General features: G+C 41.1%; 1 protein-coding gene across 2 annotated transcripts; it reads right to left on the bottom strand.

The window, feature by feature from the left end:
* Nucleotides 1-4,176: 4,176 nt before the first annotated feature.
* Nucleotides 4,177-24,835, bottom strand: CRABP1 (cellular retinoic acid binding protein 1). Of its 2 annotated transcripts, none has more exons than XM_085234027.1 (4): nt 24,725-24,835; nt 15,964-16,142; nt 13,113-13,226; nt 4,177-4,501 (listed from the first exon to the last, which is right to left on the bottom strand). In XM_085234027.1, the coding sequence occupies exons 2-4, from the start codon at nt 16,129-16,131 to the stop codon at nt 4,451-4,453; spliced, it is 333 nt and encodes a 110-aa protein (XP_085090153.1). In that variant the 5' UTR covers nt 16,132-16,142; nt 24,725-24,835; the 3' UTR covers nt 4,177-4,450. The 2 variants fall into 2 exon arrangements, with proteins under 2 accessions (XP_085090153.1, XP_085090154.1); XM_085234028.1 differs by lacking the exon at nt 24,725-24,835 and adding an exon at nt 16,457-16,624.
* Nucleotides 24,836-25,620: the final 785 nt, after the last annotated feature.

Consider the following 25,620-nt stretch of genomic DNA (forward strand, 5'->3'; position numbering starts at 1 on the left):
ATCTGTAATATCAAAGAGAAAACTATACGTTGTTCCACTTCTGACAGGGTGATATTCAGACAGCCCATATTTTAACAGGGCTCTGGATTCTGTAGCCCCATGGCATTTGGACTTCCTGTCAGCAGAAATAGATCTCTTTGCACTAAGAATGAACTACAGCAGCACTAGCTCTCCAGGGCATGCAGCACGCAGGGGTTCAGCTCTGTTTCTGTACAATAGTAGTTGGTGGTACAGATATGTGTGAACTGAATAATTCAAAGTAATGCCACATTTCTGGCTAAGAACTTTTTATTATTACTGAGTTTCCCACAGTAGATTTTTTTTTTTTAATTGAGCTTCACTGCCTGATCTGTTTACTGGTTAGGATATTTATTTTTCCTGTAGAAAAGAAAAACAATACAAATTTTATGAGAGTGGCATCAGAACAAAGTATGGAAAATCAAAGGAGAATCCTAAAATGAACTCTTCTTGCCTAGGGCAGAAAATATGGCTGCTGTATTCCTAGTGTTCCACATGTGTAGAGAAGTTTTGTTTTCGTGAGATGTTACACATACTCCAAGTAGGTGCAGGTATCTGCATAACCCCTGCTTTGTCTTACTGGAGCAGGCAGTTATCATCAGTCCGCACAGCATGGCCCCAAGCCTGCAGACATGTTGGCTGGAAGTCAGCTGCCTCATCACAGCCACCTATGTTGTAATGCCCTCAGGTTTCGTCCCTGGTCTGCCGCTGCCTCTCCAAAAAGGCACAGATCTCATGCACAGCCTGTTTTATATGCTAGTGTTGTGCAGAGGTCATGAATACTCAGGATATCTAAAATCACTGTAGACACCTACATTTAAGAAACTGAATATTCACTTGTGCTGTAACCTTAAACTAACGGAACTGCAGAGGCAGCTGCAAGACAAGGCCTTTATGTCTTCTAGGGAGGAAGTCTTCCCACCTTCTCAGCTATCTGCACCCTGCTGGCTTTGTGTGGAGAAATACAACTCTATTTAACCATAAAGGAAGAGTTTCCAAATGCATTGATTTGTACAGTCATAAAGTTCATAGCAACAAAGACCAACGGCCATTTGGCTGTTGCCACTGGTCACTAGCAGACCTCAGAAGCCCAGATACTTGGGCAGAGAGACTTGCAAGACAGCAGTCATGCAGTGAGCGGTCACCACAAAATGCTTGTAACAACCGAGTGCTTCCAGGCTGAGTGAGAAAGTGCTATCTAGAACATAGAAGCGCAAGGGAAAGGAAATTCCTGCATCTCTGGAGAAGGCAGTGTTTGCTGACACACATAGCTGTGAGCTTAACTGTCCCTGGCCCCACTGTTTGCTCCATCTCAGGCCTCACAAAGAGTCTCTTTGAATTGGATCTAGAAAATAAGATCCATAAATGCACTGGAGCCCTTCTCAGGCATCCAAATACTATTAAGCAGTCAACAAACCCTCTGTGTAACCCTTAGGTGCTCCATTGTCCTGGTGTCTGCCTATAAAACCCCTCACTCCCAAGCGCACAGAATGGCTACCCGCAGCTTTGAGGATCCTACTCTGCCAAATAACTGTTTAAGGTTCACACACTGTGACACTAAGTTTCTGTAGATGCTGGCTACAGCAGCCCTACTCTGCTCCCAACACCTCATCTGGGGAGAGGTGCATTCACGGTTTTTTTAATGCAAAAAGTGAATAAAACTGTCTCTGTTGGTCACACTGGCATTGCTCTACTTCCATGTTCCCTGAGGGGCCCAATCTCAGCAAAGAAGAGAAGGGCAGGAGATGACTGCAAAGCCTCTGGCCAGTAAAATCATTCAAAGTCTTCTGTGCCTAGATTTGAAGAGCTTTTAAATCCAGGAAGACTCGCAAAATGCAATTTGGCCTTTGCAGTATTTTAAGAATGAGCCATAAAACTAACACCCTGAACCAGTTCTAGTCCCCATCACATGAATTTACTCATGTGCCAGTAACTCTAATGTAAGGTAATGTAAGATGAGGGTTCCATACTGAAATTACTAAAGAAAGGAACTTCTTTCATGCCAGACTGTAAACAAAGCTTGGGGGAACAGTTTAAATCCTGGAAGAAGAGAATTCTCAGTTATGCTGAGTAGCTCATATCTCAAGAATCTGTTTTCAATCATAACCTCTACAACCCGGATTCACAGCTCACACTTTACTACTTGAACAGCAGTTGCCAACTGGATGGAAACCTAACTTGGTATTTTCCAGTTGATGGGAAAGATTTCTGAAGGATATTTGCTGGAGCAGCATGACAGCTTTGCACAATTCTTGCTAGAAATGAAACATAAACATCACTGGTTCCATTAAGTGCACTCAATTGCTCTAGACAACCAATGAGGTTGATACCAATACCTTCCTAAATCCTCACAGACCATATGCCAGGGCAGAAAAGCTAACTGTCAAGAGCAGCAATTTTCTGGAATGTCTAATATTAAATGGAGAGGTTGGTGGCCCAGCATGTGGCAGGGGGGTTGGAGATTCATGATCCTTGAGGTCCCTTCCAACCCTGGCCATTCTCTGATTCTGTGAATGGCAAAACAGTTGTGTTACCCAAGTCTGCTACTTGCCCCCTCTGCTTGAATTGGTCCCCACACCCACCAACCACCTTCTGACTCTCTCCAGAGTCAGGAGTTGGAGGTAAAACATCCAGCAGTGTTGGTGGGATCCTGCTGCTGCTGCAAGGGTATGGCATGAGCCAGCATGTTTTACAAGACAAAGCTCCTTTCTTCTGAGCCTTGATGTGGCAATAAACAGTTTTGTTCACACCACTGAGAAGGTTTGAGCAAGTCCTGCCTGGCGCTTTTTATGGAGTCCTTTTGGCACAGCTGATTACACAAACAAATCCAGATACTCCTGTCATTGATATTTTGGGGGGAGAGGAGAGGGAGGGGAATAATAATGTGACTCTTCAAAGATAGAAATTAAAGATATATGACTGTCATTCCCCTAGGATTTCATTCTCATCAGTGGGTAGCAGCACCTAATTCCAAAACAAAGTGAACTAGTTTCATTTTGTGCTTCATTGCAAGCTGTCATGCAGTGCTTTTAATTGGCACCAAATGAGACAAGATCTTGGAAATAGGGTTTGGCTGAAGGTTGAAGTGTGGAAGGAAGAGATCCTCCTTTTCAGCTGCAATATCATATACTGCATGCTAATCCTAGATAAAGGTGTGACTTGTCAGAGAGCAGAGGAGACAGAAAACATCCTCTGTTTCTCTCCTGTTGTGCTGCTATAGCTCACAGTGTGATACACAGAACAGGTAGCTATTTTCTCCACAGCAACTGATGAATCCTGTTGAGGGGATTCCTCTGCATAGCTTTGTGAGTCATGAAGAGGCAAAGTTATTTGTTTGCCATAAATGTCCCAGGACAATCGAGATTTGGATCTAGCAGTTCAGTGACTGGGACATACACTGTGCTACCTCTGAACTATTTCACAATCTGCTATGATTGAATGACGTGAAGCAGATAAATGATTTTTGCAAAGTTGAAAATTAGTCAGATAAGCTTGGAGACTGCACTGCAATAAGTAGTATTTCTACTGTCTAGCTGTAGATCTTCAAACACTGAAGAACAGGCAAGTTCCTGGTCCATCAGAGTAATGTCACAAGTGAGAAGACAGGAGAAAAGCAGCTTTCTGCAGCTTCATATTTTTTTACGACCAACATGAGTAAAATCTATCAGATTCTCCTGGCTCTCTGATCAGGTCTGATGTGTTTGGGTGTGATGACAGTAAGCAATAGTTATAATCATGGCATTATTTGTCCTGTAAATACAGCTGTGCTTTGTGCTTGGTTAGCGAGAATTTCTACAAGGAAAGCAAACCTCTACCAGTTCAAAGTAAAAACAATTTCTCTCCTTGATCATCCTTCAGAGGTGCAACCAGAAAGAGAGCAAAGAGCTCTCCTGGTTTTGTCTCATTCTGCTGAATCACAGCCCCAGTGATCACAGGACTTGTTCTTCGATGCCCCTTGCACAGTGACAGGTCAGAAGAAGGAAAGAAGCAGGCATCCGGATTTGAGAAAGCAACCTGCAGCTCTGTGAAAGGCCTTGCAAAAGGCTGGCAAACAGCACTGATATTCCACACTGACTTCCAAAGAGGTGAAGAAGTGCTTCAATCCTAATCAAAGCACTGCTGGGTTTGCTATTAAAAACACCCCAAAACAGCTGGGAGTTATGCCCAATAAGTTTAATAATTGGTAAAACCATTGCAAATGACAACTACAGAGTACAAAGCAGACGCAAAAAAAAATGACCACATAAAAGTGAGAAAGGAGTAACATCTGTGATGAAAAATAAAGTAAAATACACTTAACAGGATACAGATTCAGATATAACACACACGGTCACATACAACACCGCATTATAACAGCACACACAAATACTCATTCTACTGGGGCTTTCCACAGCTCTCCACTTCATCCCAGCTGACAAGTAAATGGATGTTTCTACTCTCTTACATAAATTCTTGTGCACACAACATCATCAGCACCAAAGGTCTGGAAAAGAAAAAGAAATCAGTCAGAACGAATGGAACCAGTAAACACTTAACATCATTTTTAAAGTTACTTTTACTATAGTAGATCTACAGCAGAAATACAATTTCCTATGTCTTCTGACAGATGAAACTAAAGAAAGGAATCATTTTGGACAAGAAATGCACTGCAGGTGACCTCTTTTCCCAGGCACCATGAATTTTGTCAGAATGATAAATGACTCAGAAATTCCCTCCTTCTATAGTTTCTTGGCATGCATTTATAAATAAACATGAGAAAAGAAAAAGAATTTGGAATGTACTGCTGTTATATTTAGAAACAGTTGCAACACTTTGAACTGGAAATGCTGGGGGTGCAGTCAGACTGAATGGCACGTTAGAAAGGTATTCTTTGATATTTGCAGGTGTAAATCAGAGTAGTTCAAATGAAGCCACTGAAGCAATGTTGTGAGTGTATAAGAACAACCTGCGAACATAATGCTGCTGCAAGATGTTGACACACCATGCTTGGCTACTGAAACCTTCTCTCCCAAGATGTAATGTGGGCATCGTCAATCACAGCCTCCTTCCAGGATATACTGACTTTAACCAGTGAATTAGTTAGCTAGGTAGGGATCTGAAATGAGGGCATATAATGGAGAAAAATGTAGCGGAGATGGAACTCATTTCACATGACAAAAACTGTGAAATCTCACAAATGCTTGATCACTGCATATCTGAGAATTGTTGACTTAATACAGACTATGTTTCATTACCATTGGAGCAGGGGCTAATTTACTCTCTTCAGTGACCAGCAACAGAACCCAAGGGAACGACATAAAGCTGCAACAGGGAAAAGGTTCTTCACCGAGAGGACAGTCAGGCACTGAACGGGCTGCCCAGGGCAGCAGTCATGGTACCCAGCTTGCCGGAATTCAGGAAGTGTCTGTTTAATGCTGTCAGACATACGGCCTGATTTTTGAGTGGTCCTATGTGGAGCTGGGAGTTGGACTCAGTGATCCTTATGGGTCCCTTCCAACTTGGGATATTCACTGATTCTATGATCATCCTATTTCTCATGCCAGATTCAGTATATCCTCAGCATATTTGGATTTTCCACTTACTAGAGTTGGTACTATATGGTGTAATATGAACAGAAGCAGAGTTTTAGATATGCATCTGAAAGCCTGTGTTTTTGTTTTTTTTTTTTTTCATTCTGTAGTATTGCACTTAGAAGACAGTTCTACATCAGTCATATTGCAGTACGGATTATTAGGACATTTAGGCATGACAGAGGTTGTGGCAGCTGCCTCAGAAAGACACCCAAACACAAAATCATTTTATGTGACTGTATGCCTTTAGGCTAAAATCAAAGCAAACAATTAAACATAAAGGAAATAAGCATCCAAGAATGAGGAAATACTGCCTGCAAAAGAGCTACAAGCACACTACATGTCAGCTACACTGACATTGCCAGCTCCAAGCTCACTGCTAACAAGCTCTGAGATGGGATGCTTGGCTGTAATAACTGCCAATGTCTCACTGAAAAATATAATTAAGACCTACCCCAGAGTGTTATGAAAATTCAGCTGGACTTTATTTGTTTTTATGCTTCCTATGCTTACTCTGGCCAATATTTCTTCATAAGGATTTGGCTTGGAAACTGCCTCTGGCACATATTTTATTCACTTTACTGAGGAAAAAAGCCTTTTAGTATTTTGGATGGTGAGAAATGACAAAGATACAGGCTTTGTTTTCATGCGTAAAAAGAGCTGATCATATTAATCTTTATATACATTTTTAACTTCTACATGAAAATGTCTGAAAATGAACACTAAAGAATGCAGCAGTGCCCTAATGCCCACAGCAGCAGCTGCAAACACCCTCACTTTGGCTTCCTCTGGCATCTCCAAAATTATACACAAACGTGCAATGACTTTAGCAGGAGCCTTCCCGGAGATAGGCGGTCAGAATCAAGATCATGGAGAGCTTGAGGTTTTGTGTAGACTAGAAAGTCACTGACAGTCATTGCCTTCCTGTGGTACAATCAGGCACTGCTAAGCATAGTGAAGTTTGGGTCCTCACTGCTCTTATTTCCGTGCTGGAGTGCATAAAGAAATGGTTGTGATTGTCATTGTTATGTATGTGGTTTAAATGCAAAAGGAGTTTCCCTATCTTAATGTAACTTGCAAGCATTGTTGATAAAACTCCATGTTGTTAAGCCATGCAAAGAGGAACATATTCAAACTTGCTGCATTCCTTCTCTTGTGGTTAATCACAGAAAAGTCTAATGAACAGCTGGGCCCAAGTGCAGGGGAAGAACCAAAACAAAAGGCTGTTATTCTTACACCCTTCACACTTACATCCTTCTATCAGGGGTAAGCTTAGTACTTATCCAACTCTAGAATGGAATGAAGCACTAGCTCCTGTCAGAACAAGCAGACTTTATGCATTTTTATGACTGAAAAGAGTAGAACTTCATAATAAGCATTATCCAACAGATTCATCTGTTCCAGTTCACTCAAGATTTCATGAGTGCTAACATCATTAGAGACTAAATGAAAATTACAGGGCAGTATGTATTATTGTACGAGTCAATCTGCTTTGTAAAGGCCTTCTTTTCAAACATTTCTTGCGGAACCTTTGTGATACGTGGAGCAGACAGTACAACCAGGAAAACTGTCACTGAAGCAATCGCCTGGGAAAGATCACTTCTGCCTGTGTGTGTGCAAAAATCCCATTCTCTGCTCATGACTGACCAATCTGCAGAGCCACCTCTTACAAAGAGAGAGGGAATACATCAGCAAATAAATGGAGAAGATGCTACATAAATGAACAGCACTTTCCATTCCCAGAAAAGGCTTTGCACATACAGACTTCCATGTGTACACTCACAGAGGCAACACTCCCTAACAAGATGAAAGTATCTATAAATCTCTAGATGATGACACTTCATCCACGATGATAAACTAACATTATACAGCATAAAAATACAAATCTTCACAAGAAAGCCATATTGTATATTTCCTTTCTCCTCTTGAGTCCCATAGTCTTTCAAGGAGATTGATTGTTTTGGGAACATAGTCACAGAAGATGCAGCCCTCAGCTTCAAACTCGGATGCTACTAACAAGCTACCCAACATACAACTTCACTTTCTGCAGGACAAGACTATGCAAAATCAGGTCATTCATCAATATATTTGAGAATGTATTTGAGAACTGCTGTATTATACAGCTGCCTCAGAGTAATGCAGCAAATGAATGGCAGAGATAAGAACAGTCTTTTAAGCCAGTTCCCAGCAACCATCTAAGCTGCAGCTGATATTATGCAAGGCTATCCACAGGGTCAGATGCATCCACCATACAGACAGCTTTGGTTTCTTTCTCTGCTTCATGTTTGGGACATGCCTCAGATCAAGCTGTACTTGTACTTGTACTGAGCAAGGGCTGCAGGTCTACAAGTTCCCCTTTTAAATCTCCTCGGGGTAAATACTAAACTAAAGCACTAGGTAAATGCAACACATATGTGTGCATGATTACAGGTCTCAGAACTTTTATCAAGGCTGCTTTTAGCGAGGTCAGCAGCAAAAACCCCCAGTGACCTCCATGAGGTGTCCCTCCTTTTGATAACTGATTGTGGTTAAGATAATTCCTCCAGAACTATAAAAAACAGCTTAAACTATTTAGGGAGTTTAACGCTGTTTGATACAAGGTTTAGGCACATCACAAATCTCAGCATTCAGCTGAAAAATATATTTCCAAATCTGCGTTTCTCACCTGCTATGTTTAACTTTAGAAGCCAGCAACATCATTTAAAAATGTTCACTCACTCATCTAGACTCCACAGTTCACCAGTTTTAATCAACCATGTCATGATTTTTCTGGGAAGGAAAAGGAGAACACAAACCATGTTTGAACTCCCCCTAATGTGCTGATCTTTGACCCTTACTATAATTGATTCTGAGAACCCCTGTGTGATACATGAACTGTGTCAAATGTGGTCTAAGGCTGTTTTTAAAGACCCTCTTCAGTAACCATCCACTTTAAAATGTTTGTGTTATAGGTTAAATTAAAATCTACAGAGGTGTGAGCAGCTATGAAAGCACTGAGGCAGATAAAGTAAAAATATAAATGTTTCTCATTTGAACAGCTAGCATTCAGAAGCAGCATCCTTTAAGTTTGTAAGAGCAGACCTTTTGTTCTGACTTACACAAGTGATTGATAGCTCATTAGTGTCCTTGATTAAAACACACAGCAAGAGCAAAAACATTAATGACTATAAGAGAAAAGGGATGGAAAAAGATGTTAGAATAGCCTAAATCCCAGATCTTACTTTTCAGACAGACAAATGAAATACATACTTTTGTGTTAGATTCCAGTCTTGATTGCCCAAGTGCTAATTCAAGTTGCTTCTGTGTTGAGTTGTAAACAAGGTTATCTATGCTTTATAGATCTGACGTCCAATAAAGTCTAAAGATACAGTTACAACAAGCAAATCTGGACTTTGATGGGGATCTATACTTATCATTTCCCTTTGCCTGAATATTCCTTTTTTAACCTTGATTATCTGCTACTTCTAAAAATGCAGCACTGCCATCCTGGCAAGTGCATCAGATGAGATTATCATTAACATCACTGATGAAAGCAGTTGCAATGTTCTTGCACATTTACAGCACCTTTTTTATAAAGCAGAGCTTGGTCATAAATCCCTCACTCTGCTAAAAGGACTCTTCCAGTGGGACTTTAGATCTACATCCCAAACTACAAGCCAAATATTATTTATGCTACTAATAAGAGTCATCTCATTCCCCATGCTGCAAGCAGTTCAGGAGAAGTAAAGATGAACATAACTGATACCTGAAATTAAAGGAAACTTTTGCTAACTGAATAGTTTGTTCTCAGCATCTATGTATCAGAGGACACGATGTGCCATGAAAGACCACCATACTGCTTTAGGGGAATATCTTTGAAGAACACAAGAAAAATCTGACACAATCCAGAAAAGACTGATAATTACATAGTAATAAGGTTTCTATTTTAGATCTATGGTAGTCATAACAATTAAACACTGATTTGTTGTTGTTTTTTTTTTAATATGTGATAATAAATGCATTTTATTGAACATGCTGTGTTGGAAAGAAAAACACATCCTCTTGGAAAATGTCATATTCTAATGGACCCCCTAAGCCATGTAGCACATTAGATTAAAAATTATGAGGCAAAGCACCAAGATTTATGCAGCTACTATTAGCAGAGTAAAACCCATTCCTCACTCCTTACCTATTGCCTCAAGCCTATTTTCCATTAATGCCTGAGAAGTCTAACACATTTAGATTCCTTACTGCAACTTTTTGCGCACAGAATATGAGTTTTATTGAGTTCTTCTGCAAATGCATTAATAGCTACGAAGAAGAATGATGACTTCCTGAAAGAATTCTTTGGCTGTAGAAACAGGAGCAGAGGGTATGAGAAGTATCAGCTTTACAGGGTTCTTAAACTGCTACATCACAGGGTCTCCCCGTGAAGGACGAGAAAATATTTCTTAGGTAAGAAAGAAGGTTTGAGAAGCGTGAAGATGGGAACTGTTAAATATTTGAATTGATGCAGGGAGCAAAACTGCAGAAGAGTGAATTTGAATTTTGGGCCCTAAGGATCCCTAAAATAGCTGGGATGATCAAGGGAGAAAGGGGGGGGAAGACAATGACATCCCACTGTGATCTCAGTTTGGAAGAAGCAAGACATACGAGAGTCTACAGACTCATACACAAGGAGGATTTCTAAGCATGAGATACAATAATCTAAGTTAAAGCTGGAGAGATGATGAATGCAAACACAGTTGAAAGGCAGAAGCTCAAAAGGGATCCCAAAATTTCCCACTAAGAGCTCCTATTCCTACTTTGCTCCCCATCATAGTCAAGAGATGCACCTCATGCAAACCCTACGAGTAGTTTAGCCTTTAAAGAGAATGGTCTGGATGAATATTCCAGGCTTCTAAAATTAGGGGCTACAGGAAAGAAAATTTGAGCTTCCCTTACTCCCTTCTGTCCTCCTTCAAACACAAAGCCTCCCACATGGATTCATTTTGGCAATCTTAACTTCTCCAAATGAAGCAGAGACCTCACACTCACTACAGTTTCTCTTTGGAACACCTCATTACTGAGCTTCAGGGTGTCAGAAGATTTTGAACATCCTGACTCATGTGTTTAAAAGATTTGGACACTAAGGGACTTGAAATTTTATGTCTTGAGGACTAAGTATTGGCCTAATATTTAACGAAGCAAAATAGGCCATTATGCTTCAGAAAGGAGACAGAAGACTGGAATTGCATACCATATTAAATAGTGAAAAACAGGGAGAATGATCTCAACCACTTGGAAGCAAACACTATGTTTTCACAATGGCCACAGTAAAATCCTACCAAGACATAATCTCAGCTTGCAGGCAAGGAGAAAGGGATCAGTCTGGGGAATCAAAAGCCAGGAAAATTACCTGGGATCATGATCAGCAGAACATGAGTTTCCAAAAAGTAATTAAGAAAGTCTCCAGCTAAGAGTGGAGAGATGAAGTTGCTACTGCATGAGGTGCTAGTATGACTGATGGCAGAATAGCACATGTGATTCTGGCATCCATAGGTTAGAAAGGAAATAAATAAATTAGAAGGGCTTATAGAAGCACTGAAAGAATGATTCAAAAATAACTCGTTCGATGTTGAAGGGCTCGAGGGATTTAGCCTAGCAAAAGGAAGGTTCTTCTAAGAGGTGGCTTCATCAGTATTTGCAAAAATAAATGTTAGGAATATTATTTAGATTCTTCAATATACATAATACACAATGGCAGGAAGTTGAATATAGACAGATACAGATTAGAAAGAATGCGTATATTTCAGTGGCAATGAAATGAACCAGTAAAAATCACTTCTTAGAAGTTGTTAGTGGTCCTATAACTGAAAATACTAATGATATATAATAATGTACATTTTCGAATGTACATCCTAATCTGAAAAAGAATTATTTCAGAAAAGCTCAACAGACTGATTATGCTTTGCAATCTTTCTACTGCTCTGCTTTCTTGACCAGCCTCACTCTTCTACCCCAGCTGGGTACGTTCATGTTGCTGATTCCAGGAGGGAAATGTCTTAGGATTGCCTTTCCTGCTTTGCTTTGAACTGCTTTTTTTGCTTGAACTTTCCTTAACAGCTGCCTCACTAGTTTATTGTTAAAGTAATAAACTACAAAAATGTATTAGAAAGCTGGAAAAATTAAAGTTGAGAATTCATTTTATTTGGTACGTTATATATAAAGATGAAGCAGAAATCAAAGTACTTTGCCTCCATAACTTTTGGGATGATATAAAAATGTCAGTGATTAATTCAAAATAAATGATCCAGAATTACAGTGTTCTTTCAGCAAAAACCAGTTCCACTTTGTTACCAGCATGATCTTTCTCATAAGGGGTGGATGAACAGTTTGAAGAAGTTGGGGCTAACAGTAATACTTTAAAAGCTTTCTATTTATACTTGGCTAGGTTTGGGTCCTGTTTTTGTTTCATATGCACTATTAAAAACAGAGCTCCAACTGCTTTAGAGAAGCATTTGGGAGGTTTGTTTTTGAAATTGCAAGAGTTTAATTAGTCTGATAGTCTGAAATAAAAATTCCCTGTTTGATGTTTTCTTACTTGTTGCTCCAGCAGCATCTCTTCCATGCCCAAACCAATGAGGCACAACAGTTCAGCCAACTGATTTATGCAAAATAAAAGATTCTGAACTTGAGCTGAACTGTATTACATGTAACTCAGAAAAATTGTGTCTATATTCAGTTCTGGATGTCATTTAATTATGAATGTGGATGGATTCCTAGGGAAATATACATTAGAGTGAACTCAATTCTAACAGAAGTACGTACAACATAAATAAAGAAACTGCTCATGATTCATGGCATGAATGGAGAGGCAGTTGCAGAGGTGCTATTGCAAATGCTTGAAGTAACCCTGCTGCCATATGGAAGGTCACAAAGGAGTGGGGGGATGTTGGCTGACAGCAAATGTGCAAACGTGCATATTTGTAGCAAACTCACGAGGGCAGCTCTGAATTGGATTGAGAGATGGTCAAGGAGTAGGGAGTTGTGACAGAGATTGGGAAGGAATTGTGGTTCTTCATAAACAGAATGAGATTAGAGCATACCAACAACATGCCACATGTCTCCTATACACCATGTGCCCGTGTATGAGAAGCATCACATTAAACACATGCTTATAAAAAGAAGGTTCTCCAGAAATGAGGTCAAATGCTTTGATCTCCCTCTCACCAGAGAAAATCTGCAATAAATCAAACAAATTCTTTGGAGTTACTGTGGACGTAGAGAGCAGGAGTGGCCCACTTATGATTATTCTACCAGTGAAAACATGGTGAAAGATATAGCAATAAAATGCAAGTGAGAACCTGCATAAATTTGCATTTTTTCTTTAAGAAAAAAAAATACGAAAAAGAAAGGAAAAGATTTGATGTGTGAATTGTACTGCAGAGAACTATGAGAATGGCAGTTTTTCCAGATGGATTTAAGAAAAGTAGTAAGCCATGCTACATAGCAAAAAAAAGCTGTTAACATGGTGCACGCATTGGTTGGGTCAGAGGTTCTTACCAAAATCAGCTCATCGTTAGCTAGTTCTCGAGTCCAGTATGTTTTAGGACCATCTCCCTCAATAAGAGTTTGTTTGCAATAGATCTTGTTTTCATTCTCCCAAGTGGCCAAACTCTGCAGGCAAGAAAACCATTAGGAATAGCATTAATTATATTCTCCAGCAGCATGAAGCAGAGAGACAACAATGAGCAGCAGTGAGAACAACTGCTGTAAAGGAGTACAAGACAGATAAAGGCAAAGGGAAACAGACCAGTGGAAAGTGATGAAATAAAAAATAAGTTGTAAGGTTTTGTTTTAATAAGTATATAATAGCAAAGTAATTGTAGACGTGTCTTTTCAATGTAAATCAGCACTTGTTTCTAAACTCAAAAGCCGTTCTCATGAATCGCTTGATGTTGAAAACCATTGTTTAGAAACATGTGATAATACAGTGCCCACATTCCCAAATACCTTGGCACACTGGTTTGATGTGACGTATTACTTGTCCCTAAGAAGTCCCCTTAGAGTAAAAGCATCAAGAGTACTGTGTATCATTTTGTGGTGATAAATAATGCAGCAGTTGCCACTTATAACCTTCCATGCTGTGTGGCACCCAGCCAAGTTAGCTGTATGTTAAGCAGATATTGCACTAACAACCCAGGATAAATCACAGCTACAGCTCCATTACAGGAACTTGGTTAGAATTCCAGTGTTTGTGATATTTCTTTTTTAAGGCTCTAGGTCTGCTGATTGAAAATACCCTTGGGCATTTTTCGAAGCATTTGAATAATGATTATGAAACCACAGAAAAACAATTTAAGAAAATATAGGATTTCGTTTAGCTTTCACAAATAGGCAAGCCCTGACTTTCTGTTGCTTTTCACTCTAGCACTGAACTATTATTCTGTAGGGCAATGGAACAGCTGTGCAGAAGGATGCCCTGTAATGAATGTGTGAGTAATTGCTTTACAACTAGCACATGGGAGACATTCATTAGTCCATGATTATATACAAACATGTGTGCACATATGTAGGCACAAAATGGAGTTAACACTTCCCAGACGTTCTGAGGGGGAAAACATTAAAAAAACCCTTTCCTTTGATCTAAAATTAGCTGTTCACTTTATATATTTATTCCAAAACAATAGGTTTTTAAGCCAACAAGCCTCTTCAAGTGGCAGTTACAGAAGCTATGCCTTTCAGTGAACTGTGTTGGACTCTTCTTTGTTTTATGAACAATGGATCAAGTTAGTTGGCAGGACAAAACCCTCCACCCCATCAAGTGTATCACAGCCTATCACCAGTTAGCAATTTTTTTCCAGGTATTGCAAATTATATTCTGAAGTATTATTTTGTATTATTTGTCGATTTCTGCTCCACGGCCACATCTTGGCTCTATATATCCAACAGTACAACTAATTCCTGAGTCTGGACTATAAATAATTTCACAACACGTGGAAAAAATTTACTACTTCACAAAACACATTTATTTCAGACTTTTCTAACCTGCAAAGCCTACAGCCATAATTATTGTTTTTCCATCTGCAGCAATAAATCCTCCTCTAGAAAGCAGGTCACATTTATTGTGTATGAATTATAGATGAAAAAACTACTTTTGCTGAGCAAGACAAATTAACAGCCAGCAACATTTCCTGAACAAACTGTTAAATATATGATAACTCACCCTGGAGATGAAGGGGGTTGATTTAAGTATTCGCCATCTTCCAATATCTGCCTCTCTTTGTCAAATTTTAAATTCACAACAGTTGCACTGAAGATACTAAGTTTACTCTGATTTTTTAATTGTTCAAATGGTCTCAGAAACTGGCCCAAGAATCAGCAGAGATTATAGATTGGCTAATAGGCTGTTGCACCACCACAGGCTATCATAAAAACCATATTCTTTATTTGGGACACTTCTACTCTTTACTCACACACCTTTCTCAGGCAATCTTATGAATGTCAGTGAGTCAGGTACTTGGGTAAAGGATTCCATACTCATCATTTGTTAACTTTTTTTGAAAGACAGCACTGATCAGAGCCCCGTTCTCCAGTACCCTCAATCCCACGTACCTACATCAGCAAGAAGCCAGGATCAGATCCTGCTGACTTAACAATATTATATCCCCTCCACAGCCATTGAAGTGGCTTACAAAGGGTAGAGGAGCAGGGGCTTACACAGAGAATCAAACCCCAAACACTCCCTCTGATGCACTTCTGTATAAGGAGATGGTGTAACCGTGGCTGGTGTAACACTGTCTGGAAGTCTACACTGCTAAAGATTTACCCAACCAGCAATCTGAAAATGTGAATTTGCAAAGGAATGACAGATAATTTCAGCCCCAAATAACCAATGTGAACCGCTTGTGAAGTTGTCCAACTGATTTCTGGAAAACAGTTATCTCAAGTTTGTGCACTAAATCCTGACTCTTAAGGAGTCTCTCACTCCAGTGCTCCCATGTCCACACCGAGGAGGGGGACCGGGGACAGCCTTCACTGTAGATGAGGTCTTTAAGAGAGACGGAGGCAAGAAGAGCTGGACAAAGCCTTGGCAGGCAGGGAGCTGGCAAGCAGATACTCAGCTATGCCCTCACCACCTGTCATGCTCCGTTACCTTCAGATTTCAGCTTTGCTCTGTCCTGCACGCCAGAGAATGTTGGTGAGCTGCAATCACCAAGACCCCCCCTCAGAGTTTCTAGGAGGAAGAAGATGGAGGACAGCAGATGTGTTAATCCCATCTAAAAGGAGTTTGGTATGGAAACTGGGCAAACACTGTGGATCTCACAACCGGGGCAGCAGCTCTGCGCCTCTCAGCGTGCACAAACACAGACACACACACACACAGACACCGTACACACAGCTCTCCTCTTACCCTGCATTTTCGGCCATCCACCGTCTCCTCCTCGAAGCTCTCCCCGATTTTGAAGTTGATCTCCGTGGTGCGGACAGTGGTGGAAGTTTTGATGTAGAACTGGTCCCCGTCCTGGCGAATCTCCACGTGGGGTTTGGAGGCGGCCGCCACCGCCACCTTCCTAAGCATGGCGTTGACACCTGGGCGAAGCGGGGAGGAAGCAGAGTGTGAGTTCGCCAGCTCGCCCAGCACCGGTCCGGCTCGGGGCGGGGGGCCGAAAGGCAGCGCTGCAGCCCCGCGCGGAGAAGCCGCGGCTCCAAGCAGAGCGGTGCGGCAGATCCCCGGGCAGAGCCGCCGGCTCTCGCAGGTGAATCCGCCCCGCGATTCCCGGGCAGGGCTCGCAGCCTTCCCCGCGCCGCAGCCCCGAGCCTTCGGGCGGCACCGGGCACCGCGCCGCTGCGGCCGCCCCGCGTCCCTTCCATCGCTTCGTCGCCCCAGCCCGCCCCGAGCTCACCCAGTGCTTTAAGGAGCTCGTCGAAATTCTCGCTGCTCCTCATCTTCCAGGTGCCGGCGAAGTTGGGCATGGCGGGGCGGGCGGCGAGGACGCAACGCTGCTGCTCGCTCTGCGGCTCGGGCACCGTGTGAGCGAGGCGGACCGCGGCGGCGGAGGGGAGCGCGGGTCACACCCACCGGCCCCCAGCCGGCCCCCAGCCCTTCCCCCGGGAGCGGCGCACGCCGCCAGGCTGCCGTCCCCCCTCCCAGCTCTCCATCCATCCATCCATCCATCCATCCATCCATCCATCCATCCACACCCACCCACCCACCACTCTCTGCTCCGCAGACCTCCTGAGGCCGCCCGATTGCCACTCGACCAGGCGCTGGGCGCCGAGGACTCGATGACAGAGCACAGAGGCAGCCGGGGAAAAACGGAGAGCAACGCAAATGGGAGAGGAGTCTGGGGGCTCAGGGTGCACCGCTCCCAACCTCGCTGGGCCGAGGCGCGGAAGCACACCATCGCACCCCGTGCCCGAGCTGTCCGGGAACACCCGTGTCAGCTCTGGAACCCGGGGTGAGCGCGTCCCCAGAACCGCTAAGGCGGACGGCTCCAGCAAAGGGGTGCTGGGGGGACAAGGCCATGCGCAGGGCAGGTGGCTGGAGCCGTGCAGGACAACAGCACGTGCAAAACCCGTACGCTTCTGCAGTTACAGCCACGCTCCTGCATTGCTCGGCCGCAGGTAGAGGATAGAACCGAGGGGCTGCGAGGCATTCCACCTGCATCCCAAGGAGCAGGGCCCATCGTGGTCATAGCGGTTCGTGGAGAAGCACACCAAGCCTCGTCCCGCTGCTCTAAACATCAGCATCTGTAGCTGTGAGCACCCACCCTCACCTTGATGTATTTTCATGATTAGTTCCATTGCTTGGAATCCCCCAATTTCGGGCCAGAGGTGCTGGACTGAAGTTCCTCACTGTAGCTGATTTATCCACATGATTAAGAGGAACAGGATTTGACGGGTTAAAACACACAGACTAGTTCTGCTGCTATTGTGCATAAGGAAATACTCTAGGATTCAGAGGGCTGTGATTTCCCACTCAGAACAGAGGCAGATGTATTTTAATGATAGGAAGCCCTTTGCTGAGCTGGCTCCCTGCTACATTCACAGCCATTCGTCACTTGTTTCACTCGCTCTGTGAAATGACGAGCTGGTTCCTTGAGGTATGTTTAAAATGTGTTCACCCCTGGAAAATGTGCAGATCTGGGACTTACTGCAGCCATCTGGCAGGAAGGGTTCTGCAGTTTCTATAGAGTGAAATTTGCTCTCATTTTCCACCCCAGGAAAAGCTTTTCTCCAGTACAGCAGAACCAAATATTTCTCTGTTTGGCGGTCATTCTTTTTCTACTGAATTTTTTCCTCTGCCTTTTTAGGACACTCTGGAGACCTAGCACAGCTCTGTATCTGACATATTCTGATGGAAAATGTATTTTATTCCAAGAAATGAAAATTTTGGTGGGAAATACCTGTTTTCAATATCAGTTTCCTCTAGAAAAACAAACAAACCAACCAAATCTGGGCATAAAGTATTTCTAGTATTTCAGTATTTCTGAAATAATTTGTTTAAAGATTTCCAGTCACCTCAAAATTAAAACAAAATTAAATGCATCCACCCCAAAAAAAGGAAATGCAAAAAAAAAAAACAAACAAAACACAAGACTCACAAGTGCCAGTAATAATAATAATAAAAACACCAGGGGGGGAAAAAAAAAAAAATCACAAAGCAAACACAAATGATATCTCCATGGCAGGTGGGCTCAAATCTTATGAACAAAAAGCTGTAAGCCCAATGAGCCGGCAACAAATCTGTGTATTGCCACAAAGCAGTACTGAAACCCCCTGCAGAGTGCCTCAGTTTCAGCTTGCCAGTTACACCACTGAAAGCACACTGCCATAATCCAGGCTTGCTTCCAGAGCCCCACAAATAAGTGCACATGGACCCAGTGGAAGCAATGCAGCACCTGCAGGACAGAGATATAATAATAACAAGCAAAACCAAGTAGGAACCATCCACATCTACCTAAGCAAGATAACTTGACCCAGAAGATTTGAAGGGGAGCATTTTGGTCTTTAAAGGACCACTTAATTTCCACTACTACTCTTCATTTGCTGCACTGCTGATCTGAACAAGGATTCCCGGAGACGTTGGCTGTGAAGGTGTTTCTAAGAGGTAGGACCAGTTTTCAAGGTGTTGGACTGTGGCCACTGACCTGCCTCATGCATGCTGGCCAGGAGAGAACCTTCAGAATACCCTTCATTTAGAAAGTGTGGAGGAACAATTTAGAAAGCTAGAAGGAACAAGAGCCTGCAGGTGGCAAAGACTCTTTTCTGCATGGTCAGCACATTGAGCTACTCAGCTCAAATACGTTTCTATTTAGTTTATAATCTTGTCTAAAGACTGAGTTACTAACTCACCTATACAGTACATTCTTGGGTGTCTAACTGGTGTTGTCTGACAATATGCACATGTTTACACCTTATTACACATAGAGCAGCTTTCCTTCTAGTGCTACAGACTGGGCTCAGCAGCTCTTTAGAATCAGACCCCAAAATTCAAGCACACACAGAACTGTGCCTCTGAGACTCAGGGTCACTGCTGCTAGCGCAGGGCTGGAGGCAGGACCACGTATTTCCAGAGCAAATATTTTCCTTGCCACCAAAAGTTCTTCATATTATATATATATACATATATATATATGAAGTAATTGAATTCATCACCTACATTCTTCCACATTATCCTTCCTGCATGCATCTTCTCTTTCTTTTTATATAGTTTGTTTTCCCATTCTGTTTCAAAAATATATTTCCTCGTTCTTCTGCGTTTACCAATTCATTTAAAAAGTCAGCAGGAGTTGAACTGCAATCTCATAAAGTACCTCACTTCACTCCAACAGAAGTTTAAAAGCAGAACAACTCTTACATTCCAGGTCCTTAAGACAGTGAACTTTCAGTGAGTAAAACATGTGGGATTTTTTTTTTCTTTTCTATTGTATGAAAATATTGGGATTGTAATCCCACTGCACTGTGGTATATGAGTCCTCTCTTAGACTGATATGGCAACAGAAAGAGAGAATTTAAATTGCAATAAATTTCAAATGGCTTATGTACCAGTTACACGAATTAATTACACATATAATAAGAATATTCAAGTCAGTAAGGGGTGAGATTCTATTTTATAAGCTCTGATCATATCAGTTAGATCAATGCTATTAGGTTATTATTATTATTTTTAAGGGAGAGGAAAGAGACAAGGAAAAAATATGAAAAGCAGCATAAAGGAAGTCAAGAGAAAGGACAAAAATAGAGATGGGGTGCAAGAGCCACAACGAGTATAGTTAGAATAAAAAGAGAGGAGACAGACTAGGAATTCTGATTAGCTTACTTCACATCTTGGATCACACAAATGAAGAGCAGAGAATATCACTATGTCAGAAATAACTCAAATCTGTACCATCATAAAGCGAGGGCAGCTCCACTAAGATCTGAAAGCTATACTGATTTACATAGCTGGGAATATTGTCTGTGGACTTCAACCCTCATCATAAATTCTTTCCTACAGCAGCAGTAGCAGATATGTATCAGGTCATGCTGAAGTAACCAAATAAATGGTAGTTACACCGTTCTTTCAAGACCCTTCTTTATGTAATTTCCTCATTCATGCTATGGAAAACAGGTTGATTTCCAAAACGCCCCTGTCAGCAGTTTTTTCCCCTTGGCATTTATTTTATTCACCTGAATCCCCCAAGGCTGATCTTCCCCTGCAGATGGACCTAATTAATCTCTCCAACAGTGTCACTAAGACAAAAGAAAGTAATATATGTACAGATGGGACCAGGGCACTCCATCATCCATCCAAATAAGTGACCAGTAATGTGACCAAAACTATCCCCTTGAGGTTATTGACTGACCACTGTGAAGCCATACAAAGCTCAGGGTAAACAATAAATTTTTTTTACTAAGGTGGTACCCCCAAAAAAGAAAGGCTTAAAGAAGAGTATAATAAATTATTTCTGACATGAATAAATTATACAACTGGAAGGCAAATTGCCATCGTAAATTTATCTGCCAAATTAATTTAGCGTGGGCCTCCAGCATGACAAAAGGTGAAATGTAATACGAATGTATTCAATGGTGTCTTGTATGTCTTGTATATTCTACTGCACTCTCATTAACAGTGGAAAGAATACCCACTAATTCCAAGCTGAAATACTCATGGGATTTCAGCCTGTTTCAAATGATGTTTTGGGAATGCTTCTGTCCAGACAAGCACATTCACTGCAAAAAAGATTATGAAGATCTCCTTAAGCAGTAAAATCATTATTACCTGCTCACAGGCAACCTAAGGAAGAGACTAGGCTAGTGGAGCAGAGGATCAGAGGCTGCTGTTTGCACAGACTGATGTACAGGAGTGCTCTGAAGCCAAATCTGTCTCCTGGGCTCACCAGGTGGGGTCATACTGGCCTGCATTACTCTCTAAGAAAGAAAATCAAGCCTTCTTCAAATCAAGTAAGGTTCTGTATGCGTGCACCACAGTCAGGAACAAGGTTGCTGTTTCCCTTTTAAATAAAAACTCATACGGTGTTTCAAACAGAAGTCTCTGAATGTGCGCTTGAGTCAGGAAATAGGTAGAGATACTGACAAAGCAACTCTGAAAACCCTGCCTCCCTGTTGAGCTATGTTGAGGTACTTTCTGTATGTGGCCACAAGAAATAACTGAGCGAGGATAGGGAAGTGAGAGCAGTGCTCTACATGTTATGTAGCCTTGATGTATTTCAGCTTGTGACATTGTTGAAGTTTGGTCGTTAGACTGCAAATACTCCCCATCATCACTGATGCTGAGAAGTTGTTGTTCTCTCATAAAGAAGTTATCATTGCATTAGAAATCAGTGATGTTCACAGAGGCTTTCAGAAGCTCTGTAGTTCTCTTTTCCTTAACAAAAGGTATTAGTAAAGCTGTAGCTGTCAATATGAAAGCAATCAAACTCTGTCAGTTCCTCTCTAAAGATGACTCAGGTCTATTAAGATTTAGTCAGGCAGATGGACCAAACTGGTGCATGGATTATCTTAGATATTGGAGTCTCTTAAAGGATCTTTGTCTCTAGGGATAGAGGACCATGTTAGTCTTTATCTGAATGTCCAGAAGAAGAATGAGTGAATTCAAAGGAGCATATTTCCATTTAGGTCTGGTCTGAACTCCCAACAGGGCCATGTCCTGAAGCTATAGGGGCCCTAACATTTGCACAATCCCAGATTTTACTCTGCTGCTCTGACCTTTGTGTATATGTTAAATTCAAAAGCTTTTTACTACATCTGGCAGACAAAAAAAAAAAAATTAGCATTCCACATAAATTAGAACCAGGAAACAGGAATCTCATCTGTTAATTCAATTTAGAATTCCAAATGTGTTATCAAAGGTTTTCCATCAGCCTACCTCAAAACAGTCATAAGTCTAAGGGTTTGGAGCTAATCGTACCAGTATAAGGAACTGTTCCAGTGAAGATACATCTGTTTATGTCAGAAGACAAAGTCCAGTAAGATGTAAGCATAAGTGTTCTAACTTGTACCCATCCTTCCCTCCCATCTTTGTTTTGTACTGCTAAACTTTGCTTAGAAAACAACCTTGAGTACAACTGCTGCTTCATTGTTAACCCTCTGACCTTCTAAACTAATATCATTTGCTCTTTCTAATTCAGGAGGCTTCTGGGGCTTATTAACTAAACAGGCCAAGTGACTGTTCCCAACTGAAACCAGCATCTCTGACAAGGAGGTCATTGTTTCCCAGGCTCCCTCTCTAGTAGTAGATCTGTGGACTTCAGACTGAAAAGGAATAATGCAGACATTCTTTGTCTACACATTATCTGGGAAGCATCAAGATAACTTGAGCCACTTCCTCATCATTAAAGATTTCAAGGGTCACCTCTGGGGACCCAGGTGGTTACAGCCAGTTTTAAAACCTGGATGCTGATATTTGTAGGAAACTATATGAGGTACCTAAATTAAAGAAACTGTCTTCACTATTAATAATTGTTTAAGCTTGCACTGATTGCAGTGGAAGAGAAGAGTGCTTAGCACATAGCTGAATAGTAGTGTTTTTATTTACAAGTCTCACTATGTACTTAAAAGACTAGCTGGATGCAATCACATTTGCACATGATGAACAAAGTTCTTAAAAGACGATGCTGTATTCAGACTTGAAAAAATCATGGATTCTAACATGTAAACTTACAATGGCGCTCGCGAAGAAATACCTGTTTTTGAAAATTCTTTCAATTTTCTTTAGGTAAGACATAGCAAGTCTGACGTTCTGAGTGGTTGTGACGGTTGAGAGATTTTTACTGGGAAACCAGAAATTCTGGCTGAGGTACAGGACCTTGCTGCAAGGGGTTTCAGACTTTTAGAAACAGGTGTATTTGTGCTAAAAGATTACATGAATGTCAAAATAAGTCACTTTCAACAGAATGTGCCTCATGTTTGAGAATCCCTTCCTCAAAAGAGTCCCTTCACAATCTAAGAAATCTCCATCCTGCATGTCCCAAAATGTCTTTGTACTTCTCTTATTTTTAAGACAATGAGTGTAAATTTTCTGGAGTATGAAGGAGACTGTAGTTTCCATGAGCACCACCTAGTGCAGAGCATGCTTCGTGCCACATGCAACCTCTTCCATCTGCATCACAGATGCATCCAATCTTGAGCAGTTTCCTATGGACAACATCCATCAATAATGTTAAATGGAAAAAACATGGGAGGAAGACATATTTTGTCCTTCATTTGTGATCTCAAGGTATGAAAGTAGGAGTTACTGTAATTGCAGAGATAGTGCAACTAAATTCAGGGAGATGTTTTCATAAAAGCTGATACACAACCAATAGAGAAATTATTAACAATATTAAAAGAGCACAGCATTAAAGGGAATTGCTGAACTTTGAACACTGTTGTGTTGATGTAACCTCTCTTTTCTGGGCAGAGAGGACAGAAAAAGAGGACACAAAGAAGTTGCAAGAATGCAAACTTAGGCTCCTAAGTCATTTAGTTTCTTTCAGATGTTTCAGTTTTTATTTTAATACAGTGCTGCCTCTCCTTGCAAAATAGACCAACATCTTTCCAGTTCATAAATCTAAACAACAATCCTTAACCACAGATCTCAGAACAAAAAGTTGAAATCTTCCCTTTTGCCATTAATTGTTGTGTGTCAGTGAATAAAGAGCATGAATAAAGAGCACTCTCCTCATCTGAACTCAGTATCTGCCACCAATGTCAGATGGCTATGGCTTTCCAACTCACACAAAGTGATACTTTTTTTAAATGTAAAAAAAGGTATTGTTCTATCATATAGACTGTGTCCAGGCATATGAAGTTTATAGAATGAGAACTGGCATTATATGAACATTTCAAAAATACCAAACTAAGTCTACATCAAAACAAGTTCAATAATTCAGTGTAAATAGACTATGTCATAACAAATTTTTTTTTTTCCCAACTAGGTATTGTTTTTTAATATTGCATTCAAAAGGCACTCCAAGGATTAAGGTCCCTGTTACACCAGGTGCTATAGATCTAATTGCCTACTTTTCTTCACTCATAAGTAATTGTGAATGATATTTTCTTGGCACAAATAAATCAATGTAAATATCTGAGCTACAAACCTAAGCAGAATTTCTCAAGAGAAATGTAGCCTATATGCCAGGGACATAACTTACCACAGTTGGAGATGAACAAATAGAAGTATGTTAATTCTGATTTTCCTTAATGAGCTATGACAGAAAGTCACTAAGCTGAACGTAACTTTCTTTAATGAGAGAAGTTCTGCCCATAGTATCACCAATTTTGAATGGACACCCTCTCATGTGTTTTTCTGGTTTCTGAAATTATGTGGTCTAAATTCATTGTTGCATGAGTAATGGTAACAAAAACAGGCTTGGACTGAGCAAAATATAGAGAGACTTCCTTCCAGAAGAAAGAAATGCTCCAGAAGCAAGATAGCTAGGAGGGCTGTCTGTGATCTAAAATAAGAGGGAATAAATGGTAGAGATCAGGGCAGCAGACCATGTTCAGGAGCTTGTTGTGCTTCAAAAATCTGAACTCACTGTCTGTTAAGAATAAAATAAGTGTGGCTGAGAAATCCCTTTTCAGTGACTCAATGGCCAGATTACTGATGCTGAAGGTTTGACTGGAACCAATGATCTTTCAGCAGTAAAGGTTCTGAAGAAAACATATCAAAGCACTTGACTCACCAAGGACTTCTGTGGACTGGAGAGAGGTGTGGCACAGGTGGCATGGTGCTAAGGCAATTGATCTGTGAGATAAATAACACTCCTTCCAGGTGCCAGACGTATGAGCTGCATCTGCAAATGAAAAACCAAGAGGAAAGAGCATGGATGAGTGGAAGGAACTAAGAATCAGTGTTTTGGTTCAGTCACAGGGAATGGCAATCTCTTGGTAAGGGGCTCATGGCCGGATTGCGATAGCAGCAATAAATATTTTTACTACTGTTATTTGTGTGAGAGGTTTGTTGATGATTTCAAGAGATCACAGTTCCAGAAACAGCATTTGCCTTTGGGAAATAGACTAAGCACAGCTTAACAAGGAAACATTTACACTGAGCTATTATGGATGCAAAAAAAAAAAAAAAAAAAAAAAAACAAGATTAACCATGCTTTTTAAAGTAAACTGTGTATAAGCTCCTGACTTACTGCTGTTGAAACAGACCTTCATTTTGCTGATTTATTTATTGCTTAAGAAAGACATTGCCTGCAGCTGTGATTAGACAGAATATTCTTTCACAGTAATCTCTAATGCACTTCCCATGTTTTTTAGTCTAATGACTGTGACAGACTGGTTTGCTGCTGGCTAAAGATTTCAAATGTTGTTTTGCCTGACAGTTCTAAAGGGCTTAGTTGTACCATACACACATGCAGCACGTAGCGTGACACTGACTTCATACTGTACAGCACAGCTCTAATTGCTTGTGGTTGGTAGAAAGCCCATAAATATATATAATGTACTACTGGCATAAGCTATCATCTCACACAATGAAAATGATTCAAATAGTCCTTTCAGCTAGCACACATTTAAAATGGAGTCCCCAAGCTTGGAAAAGGCTAGGCAAAGAAAGAGGTGCAGTATGTAA

Source organism: Meleagris gallopavo, chromosome 12 (assembly GCF_905368555.1).
Source record: "Meleagris gallopavo chromosome 12, MGAL_WU_HG_1.1, whole genome shotgun sequence".
Classification (NCBI taxonomy): Eukaryota; Metazoa; Chordata; class Aves; order Galliformes; family Phasianidae; genus Meleagris; species Meleagris gallopavo.